Consider the following 19537-nt stretch of genomic DNA (forward strand, 5'->3'; position numbering starts at 1 on the left):
TCTTACAGTCTAATCTGCTTAAATTAGATGATTTCATTCATTATCATACTCTAATAGTGTCCAAAGATTTTCCCTGACAGCAAGAGGAAGGCTGTGCTAAATGGAGAGGTCAAATACATTTTGAAACACACGCTTTGAGAACCTCTTTGAGAAGTTTCTGCTGGGTGAGACTGTGGAGGAATTTGAAAGAGAATATTAAGCAAGTGTGCCACAATTCATCAATTCAAATCATTTCATAAAAAAACTGTTCTTGCAAGGCAAAGGGCTGAGAAAGGTTTTCAAAATGAATACAAAATTATTACCGGAAATGTTGTTGTAATTATGGTATTGTGCAGTACATAGAATGTTAACTGATTTTGGTAATTGCTACTTGCAATAACTACACATTGTAATCAGTACCATGGAAAGACTGTATTGAAAGGAGCTGGGTTGTACTTCTACTCACTCCTTTTCAAATTTCTATTTTCTTGTAAATACCAACTGCACATGCCAGTTTTTATCAGCGTTTTTTGATGTTTGAAATAAGCTTAACCGAACTAAACCAAGAATGTTAAGTACTTTTACTGCTAAAGTTATGGCTTTGTTTGAAAATGACATTGGCTTGAGTAGCAGACACATCAGTAGTAGCAACATCAGTAGTATTGTCAGTATATAAAGCAAGACATGTCGTTACAGAAGCTCTAATATTTGTTGTATTTTTAGTTTTGAGTATATTTCTGCTTCACACTTGCAAGAATCTAAAATACATCCCGTGTGCAGCGCATGAAAGTTCTCTCCGTCGGCTCCGACTGAGTAAGGGAAAAAAAAAAGTCTCTCCAAGGTTGTTTATTTGCTCCAGTAATAGTGGCTTTGACCTAAACTCAATCTGTTTGTATGAGTCTGTGAATGTGGGAGGCGGCGTGGGTGGGGAGTGTCTCGAGTGCTTTTTTGAAGATTGGACTGTCATCTTCCTAAAATGCCAGAAACCTGAGATAATAATGCTCAGCTGTCCTTCAAAATACCTTGTTCTCCTCCACCAGGAAAAAAACAAACAATAAACCCGGGAAATAGACTCTCTACATTCAGAGCCGGTCGAATCTGAGACGAGCCACGTGGAAAATGGAGCCGCCGTTTTCTGCTTAAGGTGAAACGTGTGGTGATGGCTAAACGCAGCTAATTTTTGGGGGGTTAATTGTGTGGCACGACTCACCGCAGTTGGCCTCGTCGGAGCCGTCAGCGCAGTCCGGGTCTTCGTCGCACACCCACAGTTTGGAAATACAGTGCATGGACGCTTTGCACTGGAACTGGTCCGGAGAGCAGGTGCTTTCAGCTGCAAAGGACAGGAATAAAGACGGGAATTAGTTCAAGCTGAACACGTTAAACAGGCCGAAGCTGAACATTAATACGCAGTAGAGTGTGTTTGTAAAGTCCAATATTTGTTTAAAAGGCGCACAATGTAACTTTCTGCCTTTTTGCCTAGGATAATAGCAATACAACAATAAAACTGTAAATGAATAAACGTAAGACATGTGTTTATTGCCAAACTGTGGAACATTCCAGGCAAAGCAATAACACATCCATGGACACAAGAAAACCAAACAATTACATAGTGCACCTTTATAGTGAGTTATAATACATCGTAATGGATTTTATTTGTGACTGACATTCCATTACACAATTTTTAAGTCATAGAAATATCAAGAATTATACCCTAAGACCATAACATGTGTTTTATTGAAATGTGTGCCCCATCCTCTTTCACAATGTGTGTTGTGACTCAGTACAAGCGCATACTTCTAGTAGCTTCTAGCACTAAACACAGAATGAAAAGTTATTAGTAAAGAATGCACCCGTGATGTTTATTGTTCTCTAAGTCACGGCCAAGAATTCAGACATTCAGTACATTTTACAAAATCTAATTGTACAACACCACGCCACAGTATGCAAGGTCATGATCAGAATCAAGCTTAGTATGAGACCACGTGTGTTAAAAATAAGATAAGATAAGATGACATATTCAAACAAATTGTGCTTCTTTTGTTGTCTTTGTTTTTTATTTATTTGGTTGTACATGAAATACATGCTGTTAACACGCCGGATTGCAGCCTAATTTCCATCCGTTGGCTTTTCACACACCAGCAAACTATTATACATGTTTTTGTTCCAGTGGAAACCTTACGCAGACACAGGGAGAACATGCAAACTTCACACAGAAAGACCCAATCAATACCAGGACCAGTGTTGTGTTTAATTAAGACTGTGGTATTGAAAATGGTATAGAGTATCAAACCTTTTCCCAAGTATTTAAATCAAGTTTTCAAACGATAGTATCGTGACAACAATGGTAAGTAGTAAATATACTGTAACTGTGAATTCATAATAAATAATAGCTTTCAGGTCTACAACATAAATGGTGTCTACTTCTAATAAAAACGAGACATGAGCTGTACTGAACACTGTAAAGCCCGTCCTCATATCTCATTAACGTTTCATTAGAACAAGCTTCAGTTGCTGCTCGTTGTTAGACCACATTGTTATAGGAGCCATTTTCATTTCAGTGGTGTGGCGTTCATCATAAAGACAATTGGAAACTGTGTCCAATCACAACCAGAAGTCTTACAAAGGCCGAAAGTAATTAAGCTCGTCTTTAATTACACCATTCGCGAAGATTCCTTTCTTTTAAAGGCTTGGATCCAGTCACTTTCCCGCACAGCGCTCTCTTCTGCCTCTGTAACTCTGAGCCCTCCTGCAATCACATGCAAGACAAATGCCGCCATCTCCTCTCCGTGAATGGCGTGTGATATTCTGATGAGTTACATCATGGCGGTGAAATCTGTTCTTATCCGCGCAGTGATTCAATACCTAATCCCCATCCGGCAGGAACAGGCCAGAACAAGGACGTCTGCTGCTGCTGCTGCTGCTGCTGCTGCTGCTGCTGTGAGAGGATGTCTGTGTGCTGCTAATGGGCGCACGGGCCAAAGATACAGGTGACCCAGTTAAAACGTGTTAAATATGCAAAACAAAGCTCAATAAGGATGGTGCAAGTCACGGAAAAGGGGTTTATACTAATCAGGCATGAGCACGTATACAGCATTATAAATATAAACTAACTGAGAAGTATTTGGACCTTGGATTAGAGCAACAGTATTTAGATTAGAACACAGCCTCCAATCCCTGTGGCGTAGTGGTTTAAGGAGCTGCACATGTGTGGTTGTTGCCACCGCGGTGCCGTGGGTTTGTTTCCGTCTTTGCTGCAGTTTGCTGAATGTCTCTCCCATCTCTCTCAAAAGATGCATGCCCATCGATAAAAGCCTTTGAGCCAGACAATTTTGAAACGGTTGAAGAGTGGGGCGATACATTCAGCAAAATGTGGCAGTAAAGGATTGATCTTGCGATGCTGAAGTGAAATCTAACCACATTTTTCAGGATTCCTTGGACCACTTTTGCTGGATATTAAAATTACACTATATAACTGGGGTTTTATTGCTCAAAAATATCCTGAATATCATGGTTTCTTAATGTGACTGGTCTTTATTCTGTCCATGTGTGAACTTGGCCTGTTGGTGTCACTTGCTTGTCTCCATGGAGATAGATACATTTAATACCATAATGTTGAGGGGGTTAAGTTTTACAGATGCTAATATGATACAGCCATCATCAAGTACCGTATTTTCCGGACTATACGTTTTTTCATAGTTTTGGCCGGGGTGCAACTTATACTTATATCTATACTTATAAACGTATACTTATACTCCGGAGCGACTTATATGTGATATTATTTGTTATGTTCACACTTGCAACTGCATTTCATACTCCAGTGCTACTTATATATGTTTTTTTCTTCTCTATTATGCATTTTTTGGCCGGTGCGACTTATACTCCGGTGTGACTTATAGTCCGGTGCAACTTATAGTCCAGAAAATACGGTAAACTATTTCGCTGCATTGTCTGTTACTTAACGGAGCAGTTACAAGCTGACAAAATCAACCATGAATCAATCTCAGAAACGCACACTGTGAAATCAAGTGTCCCTCAAGGAAGTACTTTGGCTCCCTCCCTATTTGTCATTTTTGGGAATTATCTTTCACTTTTCATTCCTGGGTCCATTCAATACCCAAATCATTCCAATACTGTTAATGACTGTATGTTTTTTGCTGATGATACTACACTATTTGTGGCATCCTGACAACTTTCCTCACTGACAGAGGTTTTTCTCCAAGGTACATCGTCCAAATATTAATATCAGGTATAAAGACGCTACCATTGATATTGTCAACCAACAAAAAAAAAAAAAAACAGGCTTCTGGAGAAATGAAAATCTCAAGTTTGACGAACAAGCGGACCATGTATACAGAAAGGTGGCATCTCAAATATTTATCCAGTGAAGATTTTCTTTCTCTGTTACCGATCATGCACTATTCTTATGTATGCATCACCTGCCTGGGCCGCACTCAACAATACACGAGCCGACCTTTTAGAAAAGCTCCAGTGTCAGGCCATGAGGGTTATATACTTCACTATCCCTATGCACAATCAATTCAAGGTATTGATTGCCAAAGGCTGACGCTGACTGCCTTAAAAGAGAAAATAAATTCTGCTTGATGTGCTATGAGTACAAGCTGCAGCGAGGTTTGTTGCCCCGGAGCTCTCACTTAGACCAACAACCGAACCGAACACACTACCATTGAAACAAGAAACAGAAATCTCACTCAGGCCAGCAGAACATTAGACTGCTCACCCTTCCTTTTAATCAGGTTTTTTAATCAGGTTCAAGAGCAGGAAAGTGCTAAGGAAGATCTTTGGAGGACAAATACGAAGATGATTTTTGACCTGATGTTTTAATAAGTAAAGTACCGTATTTTCCGGACTATAACTTGCACTGGAGTATAAGTCGCACCAGCCAAAAAATGCATAATAGAGAAGAAAAAAACATATATAAGTTGCACTGGAATATGAAATGCAGTTGCAAGTGTGAAAATAACAAATAATATCACATATAAGTCGCTCCGGAGTATAAGTATATAAGTATAAATATAAGTCTTATCCCGGCCAAAACGATGCGACTTATAGTCCGGAAAATACAGTATTCTACTGTCAATGCCTACAACACGGCACGACGATTCATCATAATATTTTAAAAAAGTGAATTAAGCCGATATAACTTCTGATACATTTTCTTTGCGCTTTTCCCGTTTCTAGCCATGAATATCAAAATGTGCTCGCCGCCTCGTACACCCGACCCACAAACACATGTCATGGTCAAAGCCTATTATTCTGCATCTATATGGACGCAGTAACATTAGACTATGCAGACCGTGTGGGAAACCTGATCAAAAGCCTGAAGCCTAAAAGCCTCAGAGCTCAGAGCTGTAATGCCGAGACAATGACTTACGACAATCCGTCTCATCTTCTGCATCTCCGCAGTCGTCCTGTCCATTGCAGCGCAGGTTAAGAGGGATACATTTCTGCTTTCTGGTGCACTTGAACTGGCCCGACAGGCAGATGTAAGTCTCTGTGAAAGAAAAGCAAGAGCTGGATCAATATGTGTGAAAATAAAGGCCAGTAACACATTGAGCTGGCAAAAGCAGATAGGGACACGTCCTGGGTGGGACTTTGTGTCTACATTGATCTGACGTTTTATCATTTTATGCACAGTAAAGAGAAAATAAGTTACAACAGCTTGAATTCAGAATATCCATCTTAATTTGAGTAGTGCTGACTGTATATTTGTATGAATCAATCTATTTGTTTCAAGGTATCTCTGACAAGTTTCAATCAGCTTTTCTTTTTGTTGTTTCAAACTAGATTATTTGTCCATGGAGTAAGATTTGCTGTCTTAAATAGATTCATTGAGACATATAGAGCTAAGTAATACTCTGTAACATCCAAAAACCTATGGCAGAAGTGGGTTCAAAGGTCACTGAGACATCCACAAATCTTGCCAGACAAACTCATAAAGTAATGCATTCATTTTGTCCGATTTAAGCGATTTTAACACATTTTAACTGTGGATGCATAATATGAAGTCAATATACTATATAATAATAACATATATAACAAAACTAGTACTACATGTTTTGTTTTTTGACACAATTTTAAAACTATCCCACATCTTGGTCAGTTTATATCATTGGTAATTCTACTGTGAAAGTATTGGATGTGGCTCCTTGTTTTATTCAACACCTTGACAAAGACATATTGCGTTACTTGCTTGAATCACTAAGAGGAAGTGGGTTTGTTTCAAGAATACTTATGTGGAGAAGCAAACACAAGAGAATGTTTATGCTGGATAAATTATCCCTGTTTAAAGACAATGCATCGATCTCTCTCGATACTGTTAATGCTACAGGTATTCATGTTTTTTTTTTAAACAAAGCAGCTGTCCTCCGTTACCGTAGCAATTACACAATTCAATTCAAAATACTAGTGTTTGAATGGGGAGTGGCCTTTGTGAGTCCTCAATTTAAGTCAGAGACAAATATACATCAAAATTCAATCTGCACATGCCCAGATGCTTTTACATAAACGGCCAAACATGGTCTCTTACTACGGCAACACATATGTGGACAAACTTCATTTAAAATTCAACATTTAATTTACTTAAAATATATATACTATCATTTGCCTGTTAACAAATTTGAGAAGCAGATCAGTGCAGAGGAACAAGGCCAACAGGCTTCAGTATATTAGTCCATGTGTTTGGTAACTGTGGCAAATACAAGATTTGACGTGTCTTAACCTGTTATTACGAGTGCCTGTTATTCCCCAAACTCCTGACTAAAACAAGCTCCATTTCAAACTGGAGTTGCTCTTGAACCCTTTGGAGTACAAACAATTGGCCGGACTCTGTGAAGTAGTTTCGGCCTCTGCTGTCTGATTTACTCTGATCACAAGTGGTCACAACGAGGAATATCAGATTATAAATCCTGCCGTACCACTTGGATTAACTCTTCCTTCACCGTTTAAAATGCTGTTGAATGTTTGAGATGAGCTTCCAATTTACAGTAAAGTCTTATCTACCAATTTAATTATATCTATTTACTCTACAACACTTACATACAGCCATACGTAGCAAGTCTTCCGGAAGTAATACAACCTCTGTTAATCATTCACTGTGCTGTTATTGTGACTACATGTATACCGTATGTGTATTTTTGTGTTTATTACAGCCTGACAAACACGTGCGCGTATGTGTTTATCCGTCTGTAACAGAGATTTGGTCCGTACCGCAGTTGGCTTCGTCCGAGTTGTCGCCGCAGTCGTTCTCTCCGTCGCAGATGAAGGGAGGCAGCGCGCAGAGCCCCGTGCCGCACTGGAAACGGCCCGGCTGACATTTGAATTCGGCTGTGGGGGAAAAACACACTCAAAATCACCGCAGAAAGAAAGAACGGCGAGACCTCAGAGAAGGAGAATGGGACGCGGCAGATCAAGGTCTCGTGTTTCGCTGAACGGTGACGCTTTTCTGTCAATGAGGGAAAGTTCTGTGCAGTTTGACAGTTCCACGTACTAAGAACAGATTATCCTCATTACAGTGTGTTTATATTACACTTTTACACCTTCAAGAAGCTCAAAGCACTTTACTACCATTAAAACAGATATTAAAATAGTGAAAATACATCTATTGCATTTGATGGAAAAATAAAATTATGAATTGATGTGGGTTTACTGAGATAGACGCTATATATTATGTGTTTGTGATATAATAAATTAAAATGGCAGATGCTCTTTTGCTGAGCTAAAGAGATGCTTGCCAATCTATATGCAAAAAAATAGACTGAAAATGTACTAAACAACAAATGAATGTGGGTTTATTGAATTATTATGTATAACTGACACGTGATGTAATAATGTAAAAGAGCAGATGAATCCCTCCTGCAGTGGTGGAAGGTAACAGAGTTTACAGTAGGTATCTGTACATTACTTGAGTACATTAGACAGTGGAGCCGGTACTTTTTACTTTTACTGAACTAAATTTGGGAGCTAGTATCTGTACTTTTCCCCTAAACTACCTTTTTGAGCTAGACCGACAAGTAGAAAGTACTTTTTTAATGATTTGAAACTTCTGCCTGGGTTAATTTTGAGCATGTTCATGGTCACAACCTGGTTCATGAGTCTGGAAACATAAATATATAGATTAGAGGCTAATACAATTAAGAAAATCAATCAATCAGCACAATTCTTAATCAAGTATCAAGATGTGGTTCAGAATATCTTCGTCAAATACTTAATTTTTACACAAAAGTACAGTTTTTAATAGGTATTTCAATAAATTTACTTTATCTTTAAGACAATTGAGTACTTCTTCCACCACTGAATATCTGGCACGAATATCTGAAGTTTCCCAATATTGATAGTCAGAAGATATTTTGAGTCTAACAGAAATATGCTAAAATGTGACCTTAAATGTGTTGGTTGAAAAATTACCCCAAAAGTACTGACATTTCCCTTTATATGCTTGCATGAAGGATTACAGCATTTTAATTAATCTGACCTTTTTGCAGCATTTTGAGGCTTTTCTTTTAACAATACGCCACGCTCCTGCTCCTAACTTCTACACCAGAGAGCGAGCAAACGGCTTCATGGACTCAATCGAAAACACCAAACAAAATGGTTCACAGCAACACAAAAACAACAATTGTGGATGTCAGATGAAATCGTGAAAGGATTGAGTACATGAAGCCACACTTTTGACAGTAAACCGCTAAACATAGAGCTATTTCGAGGCCATACTAAAATGCGTTGCCTGGCATTTGTTTGCAAAGGTCATATTCACAGCGGCGCTTCACTCACGGCAGTCGGCGGGCTCGTCTGATCCGTCGCCGCAGTCGTCCACCGTGTCGCACTTCCACCAGAACGGAATGCACTCGTCGGTCCCGCAGCGAAACTATAACAGGCAAAAGGTAGAGAGAGGGGGGTGAAACAAACACACACACACACACACACACGCACACACACACACACGCACACGCACAAACACACACATACGCACACGCACATACACATACGCACATTTGAAGGCAACGTAAACACACAGGTTCGTTTAGCTTCAACCTCCTTTAAAGTCAGAGTCGAAATCAATGCGCACCGGTTTCTCACAACTTGCAACACATGTCAGAGGAGAAAAGAGCAGCGTTAGAGACCAAAGCGATTCGCCTTGAGGAGAGGAAATGACAGAACAGACTTTATGTATCTTTTTTCATAGTTTTGGCCGGGGTGCGACTTATACTAAAATGTACACTTTAAGAGTTTTGTTATAAGAGTTTTTCTATTTATTATTGATTTTTTTAAAGCTTCCAATAAGTTATCTGTTCTTTTACTCCTGTATCTACTGCGTTGCAACACTGGAATTTCCCCATGTGTGGACAAATAAAGGCTCATCTTATCTTATCTTACTTATACTTACACTTATACTTATGCTTATACTCCGGAGCGACTTATATGTGATATTATTTGTTATTTTCACACTTGCAACTGCATTTCATACTCCAGTGCAACTTATACATGTTTTTTTCTTCTCTATTGTGCATTTTTTGGCTGGTGCGACTTATACTCCAGTGCGACTTATATACGGTATGTACTATGCTAAACTCATGGATGGACATGCATTTTAGAACAGGTTTGTATGTCTAAACCGCTGTACTTAAAACCGTTTTCAATTCAATAACATCAGCAAATTGACTTTGAAAAGCCCAATTTAAGACAAAAGATGTTATACTTTTGTCTGCTATATGGTTACTATCCATCCATGGATCGCTATTTTATATTTTGGACATGTTAAGTTGCAACGCTGATCTAAAACAACTTCATAAAAGAAATAAGTCGTCAACTTCTGGGAGAAAACTGCAGCACTGTTTTCCACCTGTCCTGTTTGTCACTGTAAACGTAATCACATGTGGACAGGCCCGCGAGTTCATGATAGCCATTTTCTTGGTGCCAAAATGGCTCCGCAACACAAAATAAGTACAGATCAGTGGGGTCGGGACAAACAGTACGAGTTTGTAGGGCGGTGGCGTCTTAATTGCAGGAAACTCAACCCCAAACATGCACGGATCACTCTAAATACGACTTCAAGTGGGTAAACACGAAGGGAAACGATTATAACATGGTGGAAAAAGCTCTGAAAAGCTGTTTAATATGTCTCCTTTGAGGAAATGACAAAAATAACCATCCTTTTTGTTCTTAAATTATCTATTTTTAATTTCTACTGATTAAAAAATGCTTGAGAATATTAGGCACACACTAGTACATAGAATATTGTTAAAACTGTGAAATCAGATGGTTTTAATGTGCTGCCTGGCTGTGGACTTCAGAGTAAAGAGCGCTTCCATTTACCTGGCTGGAGGTGCAGTTGGAGAGGCAGGTTTTGTTGTCGGCGGCCAAGTAAAAATTAGTTGGACAGGCGCATTTGTGTTCTCCACCGGGGGACAGCAGACACAGGTGGCTGCATCCTCCATTTGCGATCTGACATTGGTGTTTGGGAACTGCGGAGTAGGACACAAAAGGACAAGCGGCGCGGCTCAGTACAACTTACACAACATCATTTGCTTCTTAGCGGGGTAAAGAGTGGCGCCCGTAACTGCGGCGGGACAGGACGGATTGGATGGCTACGGTGCCAGATGGACCTTGTACCTTCGGGCTGGCGCAGGGAGTGGTAGACCTTGATGGATTTGATGGCCTGCCAGGAGTTGAGGAGCTCCATTCCCTGAGTGCCGGTCGTCTTGTGAGCGCGGCGGAGCGATTTGGACTTGCCGTCCGTCCAATACACAAAGTCCTCGAAGAGAGTCAGCGCCATGACGCCCTGGATGTGATCGTAGGACACTGGGGAGAGGCAAACAAGATGATTAGTGTGAATGTCGTGCACACAGCAAAATACAGTAAACGTTTACAAAAATTGGGACAGTGATGGAATCTCCTGGGATTGAATGTGATGTTTGTGTTGTTATTGCTGTTCACTGGGTAATTTGTTGTTGTATTGATGAAGCATAATCATTATTGTTTGGACACTTTGGGAAATTGGGAAACATGTAAAGAATAAAATTAGAAAGTAAGGTAGTATTATCCAAAGCAATGAGGGATTAAGGCATTACGTAGTCTTTACTTATCTTGAGCTCTCACTGGTCCCGCCCAGGTGTTTTTTTTTTCTCTTTGTATATGTTCGTTTGTTTGTCTTAAGTTTGTTCTTGTTGTTTTATGTTTAAAAAAATATATAGTAAAAAAAAGTTGAGACATTTAATTCCAGTAAAACCTGGAGGGTTTAGGAACTACTACTTTACCACTATTGTATTACAGGTCAATATGAAAATAATGACTTGGTAGAACTAAAACGTAGTCGCAAACACAAATAATTAAGACTAAGAATGAAAGGTTTTCAGTGTTAGGAAGAATACTTTGAAAATACTTTGAAAATTACAGAATACTAAAAGATTTTTTTTTTGAAATAGTGTTTCCTCACCAAGAAGGAGCGTCAGGGCAGGGAACGCTGGGACAGGAATCCATTTGCTAAATCCCTGTGAACATTGTTTAATCTGATTCTCTGTTTCATTGTTGCCCATCGAGGTGAATGCTGTTGTGATTTTGGGAGATACACACTAAAATGCATTTAATTACTTCCCAACACTAATAGTAGGTAAAGCTGAACATATGAATTGTTAAATATAATAGAGATCTTGCCACAATTGAAACAGGTAATACTTCTGATAAATACCGACATGATGCTCAGTACAACTTGCAATACACGATAACAAGCACAACATAGTGGAAGTGTGTAGACAGGCGTGGAGTCACCTTTGTGTCTTTGTGAGCCGTCCATGTTGGAGAAAAGGATGTGGTTGTCGTCTGCCCAGTACAGCCTCTTGTTGGTGTAATCGATGGTGAGTGCGGTCGGGCTCAGCAGCTCTGTGTCAATGATAACCGTCTGGCCTTTTCCGTCCATGCCAATACGGCCAATGGAAGCAGGCTCGCAGCAGTCCACCCAGAACACAAACCTGTCGCCACGGAAAAGAAGATAAGCAAAGAGAAAGGTGTTTAGGCACGGCAAGAATTCAAATGAGCACGGGCAGAGAGGTACGATCCCTGAAATGAAAGCTGGATTTAAAGACAATCAGTGTCGAGCGTTCATGTTATATGTCCAAAGGCTTGTCAAAGAAGTCTTACGCACTCAACGCCAGGCACCGTGGACCAATCAACACGCCCCATCTACAGCTGGTTGTCAATCAAAACTCCAGACTATGGGGTAGATTTCGGTTTCCATCGATTTGTCACAGCTGTTGTTTCATTTTCTATCAAATTGGAATCAAACATGAAGTTTCTGAGAGCTTGTTATGGTGTAAAAACCTCTCAACTGACAACAATCGTATGGGAATGGGTGATATGGGTCAATATTTTGAGGGATTATCTTGTTAACAACATTCAGACGATGTTTTACCAATGCATATGTGCTAAAATGTGCCTGTTATTGTCTTTGTTGAGGTGCACGTGTCAATCAAAATGTGAATGGATCATAACATTAACCACGAAAGTGCAGAAATATCACTTTATACCTGAGATTAGACGATTAGACTGAATAGACCTTTCTCTAGACCTGTGTTCACCAACTGGGTCGATCCCAAAGCCGCTTTTGTTGTATGAAGTTTAAGTGACCGTGGAGAAACGTATGAAACAACCAGCGTGTTGCTTACAGGCCCATACAGTGTTTCTATAGCCTTCTGCAACGTCTTAAAGTTTAGATCTATGGTATCTAAAAGAAAGAAAGTGGATAGAGTACTGCAACAGCCTCTTCCCAACAGCCTGCTTCAAAAAGAGAGTCTGCAGTATGTCCAAAATGCGGGTGCAAGGCTCCTGACCCGTACAAATAGGAGAGCCCACATCACACCTATTCTAAAAAAATATTCTTTGGCACCGTTTTGAGTCGTGTCCGCTTCAAAATCTTGGTTTTGACCTTTTGAGTGGTTCATGGGCAGGCACCCGTGTAGATAGCTGATCACATTGCTTGTCCAGGAGCTCGTAGAGGTTTTTCAATTTACTGGATTACCCACTTCTACAATAACATCTTCTGGGTTGGAACTTGACTTTCCAAAACTATTATGAAAGAGATATTTCACTTTTGTTTGTTTACACTGATAGAGAAGCTAGTTTTTGTTTCATAGGGTCCAGGGGATAGGTCGAATAATTATAGTGATATTAACCATGAACCAGGTCAACCAAACAGAACATAGAAAGCTATTTTATTTTAATCAAGTAATGTTTTTTTTTAGATAATTATAGGGACAATAATATTGTCCCTATAATTATCTAAGTAGTACATATTATTTGTTGTTTCCATGAGTAACATGAATACAATAAGTAAGAACCAATGCAGTTTGCCCATTATGGCCCCCACCTATGCAGAGGTGGAGTAAGGGTGCTGACAGAGAACCTGCTCCACGCTCTGAGGCATTGGACTGGGCCTGGACAGCATCCTGAGCAGATAGTTAGAGAAGAGAGGAATGAGAGAAGAATTCCTGCTCCATCAGTCAGAGACCGAGCCAATGTTTCAACATCAAAAGCACCACAACCTCAGCCTCCACCAAAAGATTCATCAGCAGCTGCTCCACCACCACCAGCAAAGGATTCAGCTCCAGCTGCTCCACATTCACCTCCACTGCCTCCAGCAAAGGAACAATCTTCAAAGGCCTTGGACCCATCTGTGACAAGCCCAACAACATCCCTGTCATCGCCCCTGCCTTCACACCAGCCCTGGGTTCCCCCTGCAACATCTACTCCCACTAAAGATTCCTCATTCTTCTTCTCATCTCCACTCTCACCCATGGGCCTTCCCAGCCATTTTGAAAGTCTGATCAAATCAGGCATTAAGATGGCTCCACTCACGCCCAATATAGCAAGGGCTATGCCAATACTTATCAACTCTTCCCTGCACAAGCCGACTACACCAACAAAAGCCCCACCACCCATCCCCCCTCGCCTCTCACCTGGTCCCAAACTCTCCTTGGCTACAAAAGCCCCACCACCCATCCAACCTCGCCTTTCACCTGGTATCTCCCATAGCTAGGATGCAATGGGTCTCAGCGTTGCCGGGACTTATTGTCACATTAAAAATCAAACCAACCCGGGGCCCTATGTAAAAAGAGCCCCCCCTAGTGCTATTTCTGTAGTCACATCATCACACAGATGGAAAAACAAAATGCGAGTCAGGCCCAATCTGAGAAATGTGATTCATATTCCCTGTGAAAAGATAAAGCCCAGTCCCACTGAAACTAGTCTGAAACTTGCTGTGCTAAATGTCAGATCCTTATGTAACAAATCGCTCTTAATTAATAATTTTATTTCTTCTCATAATCTTGATTTTATGTTTTTAACTGAAACATGGCTTGACAAAAACACAGGAAATGTAGTTCTGATAGAATCTGCTCCACCCAACTTTAAGTTTGAATCTGAAACACGAGATAACAAAAAAGGGGGTGGAGTCTGTGCTGTCTTTAGAGATGAAATAATTACCCGCAGGTTGTCTTTTGGGGTGTTTTCATCATTTGAGTATGTATCCTTTAAAATGGAGCTAAAACGGTCTCCATCCATTCTCTTCATTGCTTTATACAAGCCTCCCCAGCAATGCCAAAGTTTTATTGATGATTTTACTGAGATGCTTTCAGTCGTATGCACAGACTTTGATGGTTTGGTCATTACAGGTGATTTCAATGTGCATGTTGATAATATTTGTGACAGAAACGCTAAAGAGCTTGATGCTGTCCTTGAAACCTTCAGTCTTACTCAGCATGTGAGAGGCCCCACCCACAGCAAAGGACACACTCTAGATCTCATAATTACAAAGGGGGTAAATATTTCAAATGTTAATGTGATCGATGTTGCTCTGTCTGATCATTTCTGTGTCTTCTTTGACCTGTCTGTTTCTCCCAAACCACCGGTTGGTCCTGCAGTTGTTCAGAGGAGACACATAAGTGATGGCACAGGTGCACTGTTTATGGAAATGATACACTTTGAAAATGTCTCATGTTCTAATGTAAATGATTTGTTGAACTCTGTTACATCTAGTGTTTTGAATGTTCTGGACACCATCGCCCCTATAAAGGCTAAAATGGTTAAAAATAAGCAGAAGGCGCCGTGGAGAAATGATGATTCGGTCAGGGCACAGAAAAGGGAGTGCCGCAGGGCCGAACGGAAATGGCGCAAGTCAAAGCTCCAGGTTCAAAAAGAGATTTACAAAGAGAAGCTGAACATGTACAACCTAATCTTATGTAGAACTAGGGAAAGATATTTTTCTGAAATTATTGGAAGCAGCAGTAACAACTCGCGTGTCCTGTTTGCCACAGTAAACAGATTAACAAACCCTCCAGCTCAGCTGCCATTAGAACTCATTTCCACATCCAAGTGTAATGAGTTTGCATTATTCTTTAATGACGAAGTTCAGGGCATTAAAAATGCTATAAATCCCACAATGCAAAAAATTACCCTAAAACCACCAAGACACTTAGAGCTAACTCACTTTGCACCAGTAACTGACAAAACTGTCCATGAGATCATAACCAGTCTGAGTTCATCTACATGCTGCCTCGATGTGTTACCCACCAGATTTCTAAAGTCTGTGCTGAACAGTTTGTTAGCACCATTCACTCACATAGTTAACATGTCGCTTCAATCTGGAACATTCCCAATGTCTTTGAAAACTGCGGTCATAAAGCCTCTCCTAAAGAAGAGCAGTCTTGATGCCGCAGTACTGAGTCATTACCGGCCCATCTCTAATCTGCCATTTTGGGGCAAAGTCCTTGAAAAGGTTGTTTACCAACAGCTCACAGATTTCCTCTTAATAAACAACTCATTTGATGTTTTTCAGTCAGGTTTTAGACCTCATCACAGCACTGAGACTGCTCTTGTCAAGGTGACAAATGACATCCGCCTGAACACTGACACGGGCAAAGCCTCAGTCTTAATTCTGTTAGATCTGAGTGCTGCTTTTGACACTGTCGATCATGGGATCCTCTTACAGAGACTAGAGGACTGGGTGGGCATCACTGGCACTGCCCTAAACAGGTTAAGGTCCTATCTTGAAGACAGGAAGTACTTTGTTGAAATTGGTAGCTGTGTCTCAGACCACATGACCCTGACCTGTGGAGTGCCCCAAGGGTCAGTCCTGGGTCCCCTTCTGTTCAACCTCTACATGCTGCCGTTAGGTCAGTTGATACGCAGTGAAAATGTGTCCTATCACAATTATGCAGACGACACTCAGATCTATGTTTCACTATCGGCAGGTGACTATGGGCCAGTAGATTCACTCTGTCACTGCATCCAACAGATCAGTTTGTGGATGCAAAACAACTTTCTCCAGCTGAACTCAGACAAGACTGAAATAATCGTTTTTGGCCACAGAAACAAAGAGAAAGTGTTAGCGGTCACCTCCAGAGTCTCGCTCTAAAACCTACAAACCAAATTAGAAATCTGGGGGTAATAATGGACTCAGACTTGAACTTTAATAGCCACGTCAAATCAATAACATCAGCAGCTTTTTACCATCTAAAAAACATTGCCAAAATAAAAAATATAGTGTCAAAACCAGATTTAGAGAGACTTATCCATGCCTTTGTCTCCAGTAGATTAGATTACTGTAACGGCCTGCTCACTAGCCTCTCCAAACGAGCTGTAAAACAGCTGCAGTACATCCAGAACGCTGCTGCTCGGGTCCTGACTAGAACCAGGAAGTATGATCACATTAGTCCTGTTCTCAGGTCTCTGCACTGGCTCCCTGTGGCTCAGAGAATAGACTTTAAAGCAGCTCTGCTTGTGTACAAGTCTCTCCATGGCCTAGCACCAAAGTACATCTTGGATATGTTAGTGCCATATGAACCATCTCGGACTCTGAGGACCTCAGAGTCAGGACTAAACATGGGGAATCTGCGTTTCAGTTTTATGCAGCTAAAATCTGGAACAGTCTTCCTGAAGATGTGAGACAGGCTTGACTATGACTGAAAGGATTTTTTCTTTGCACTCTTCTCTTTTGTTTGTGATTTTATTAGTTTAGACATCAGATTAGTTGGATTGATAATTTTTAATTCAGTTAATTTTATTGTATTTCTGTTTCTGTAATTTCTTTGTGATTTGAATGCATTTTTCCTGCTGTGAAGCACTTTGAATTGCTTTGTGTATGAACTGTGCTCTACAAATAAACTTGCCTTGCCTTGCCTGATCAAAAAACAAAAAATCATGATCATAATAGTAAAGCTTATTAAACACTTTTGGACAGCAGACTATTAAGCATTATATTGTTGCGATATCACGGAGCGTTGAGTACCCAGTTTGAGGGTCCAGGGCGAGGTCTGTGGGGTTTTTGAGCCCAGAGTTGATCAGGACGGTGGGGTAAAGGCCGTTTGCTTTGGACACCTCCAGAGTTTTCCTCTCCGCGTCACACCAGTAAAGATTCTTCCCGATCCAGTCCACAGCCAGCGCACTGGGCACCGAGGTCCTGTGCACGATCTGGAAACGCAAGAGACGAGAAAATAGGAGTGAATGGCAAAGCATTTTAATTGACTTAAATGTGCCTTTCAGAAATGCTCAAGGTCGCCAAAACAAGTGCCATGAAAAGTCTCAAAACAACATGGACAGAGAAGGCTTTTAAAGTAATTATGAAGAGACATTTGTAAATGGAAAATATAATGAAAATGTGTTGAAATTGTATATGTTTATTTTATATTTTCACCGTTGTAGATTTTTTACATTTACATTAAAACAGTTACATTTTTCTGTAGATAATAAAAGTAATTCCAAACGCAAACATCATAACGGTTTATTACTTTACTTTTTTACCTTGGTAACTCAAGAACAAAACTTAAAAGAAGATTAAAAGTAACTGATTTATAAAGATTGGCATATACTGTACACAGATTAATGAAGGTTTCTTTCCATAAAAAAGAACACATATCGTTCTATGGTATTTAGTCCAGAATGATGTAAAAAGTGTATGAATGTAAAAAGCATGGAGCACCTCACAAAACCCTCTACGAAGTTTAACTAAAGTCTCCAAAATGGTTCATCTCCAAAAACATAACAGCGGCGTGCGAAAACAAAATCCTCCTATATTCCTCGAAGCGCACACATTATGCCAGCTGGCAGTATAAAGCCAATCCTCTAAAAACACAACAACTTTTTTCCCCGTAGTCCCAGCAGAGTCGCAATCTGTCATTAAAGACATGATGGACTTTGAGATCCTCTCTGTCATCATTTGCAAAAAGTATAGTCTTGGCAAAAAGACCAGCGCCTCCCCTTATAAGCAGTAATTGGACCCGTACTTAGCCTCAAACTGTCACTGTTGTGTCACTCAGTGTGAAGTATTTTCATCAAAAGTGCCTCCTCGAGCAATAAAGACGATACAGGCTGCATCAAGCGTAGTATCCAATAGCATCTCTACTTTCAGTACATATATCAGTGCATGGCATGAATTTATGGGGTGTTATCATTGACACAAATACACTTTAAGCCCAACTTTATGCTACCTTTCTGACTTTCAGTTGACTGTTTTCTAAAGGTGCATTTATTCTACGCAATAGGACATTTCTCCAGATAGTCCTGATAAAGGTTAGAAGATCTGGAAATGGGTTCTTGGCAGGTCTCCTCCTGACAAGTTGCCCTTGCATCAAAAGCCAAGACCACACCCTACAATATTATAATCATTTTCTGACAAGAAGATTTCAAATGGACGCGATTGACAAGTAGAAAACCCAAACAGACAAAACCGTGACTAAACAAACAAAGCGGCTTAAGAGTAAAAAAGGGGCACAAAATTAGACAGACTATTGCGAAATGAAGCTAATTTCTGCAGAATCAACACACAAATGATCAATGGTTTAAACACAGAACATTCAAAATGCAAATACAAATTTATACATATTTTTTAGGTGACTCAGTAAAAAATGTAACACAGTAACTGTTAGTATCCGCTCTGCAGAGACTCAATTTCCCATGTGCCCCTTGTGTTTGTCATGTGCTCCCATGGTTGTTTCTGTGTCTCCGCCCCTCACCTGCCCCTCACCTGCCCCTCACCTGCCCCTCACCTGCCCCTCACCTGCCCCTCACCTGCCGTCTGTTACTTCCTGGATTTCCCAGTCACCTCCCACCACACCTGCTGTCAGTCTTCTCGTTACCTTAATTAGTTTCTCCTGCCACTTGTCTGTTTCCCACCAATCACCTGCTTCTCTGTGTGTATTTAACTTCTGTCTCCCCTTTGTTCTGTGTCTATTGGTCACTTGATGTCTGTCCTGCTTGTAACTCTTGCCCTGCTCCTGCCTTAGTGGACTTTTGTACATTTTGAGCCTTTGTGCCTGCCTTTGGATTTTGAGCTTTTGTTAATAAATTCTAATCTGCCTTGATTTGGACTGCTATTGGGTTTTTTGCCACCGGGATCTTAACAGTAACAGACAATAATATTTGAGCGCGAGAGAGCAGCACGGCTCCGTATCTCCTGCCGTCTCCTGTTAGCCTTGAGGAGTGGCCCGGCCTGCACTCATATCAGCAGATATCAGTGCCTCATCTAATTAACGCAACGTGAGAATCCGTGTCT

General features: G+C 40.5%; 1 protein-coding gene across 1 annotated transcript in view; it reads right to left on the minus strand.

The window, feature by feature from the left end:
* Window positions 1-19537, minus strand: part of lrp1bb (low density lipoprotein receptor-related protein 1Bb) — a 512409-nt gene that overhangs the window by 68188 nt on the left and 424684 nt on the right. The window contains exons 59-66 of the mRNA XM_072445180.1: window positions 17276-17457; window positions 11764-11963; window positions 10609-10797; window positions 10312-10460; window positions 8770-8863; window positions 7207-7323; window positions 5372-5491; window positions 1190-1309 (exon numbers count right to left, since the gene is read on the minus strand). Of these exons, the coding sequence (XP_072301281.1) occupies window positions 1190-1309; window positions 5372-5491; window positions 7207-7323; window positions 8770-8863; window positions 10312-10460; window positions 10609-10797; window positions 11764-11963; window positions 17276-17457 (1171 nt within the window). The remainder of the gene's footprint in view (window positions 1-1189; window positions 1310-5371; window positions 5492-7206; window positions 7324-8769; window positions 8864-10311; window positions 10461-10608; window positions 10798-11763; window positions 11964-17275; window positions 17458-19537) is intronic.

Source organism: Eucyclogobius newberryi, unplaced genomic scaffold (assembly GCF_026437365.1).
Source record: "Eucyclogobius newberryi isolate DKJ021-1_F unplaced genomic scaffold, fEucNew1.0.hap1 SCAF_14, whole genome shotgun sequence".
Lineage (NCBI taxonomy): Eukaryota > Metazoa > Chordata > Actinopteri > Gobiiformes > Gobiidae > Eucyclogobius > Eucyclogobius newberryi.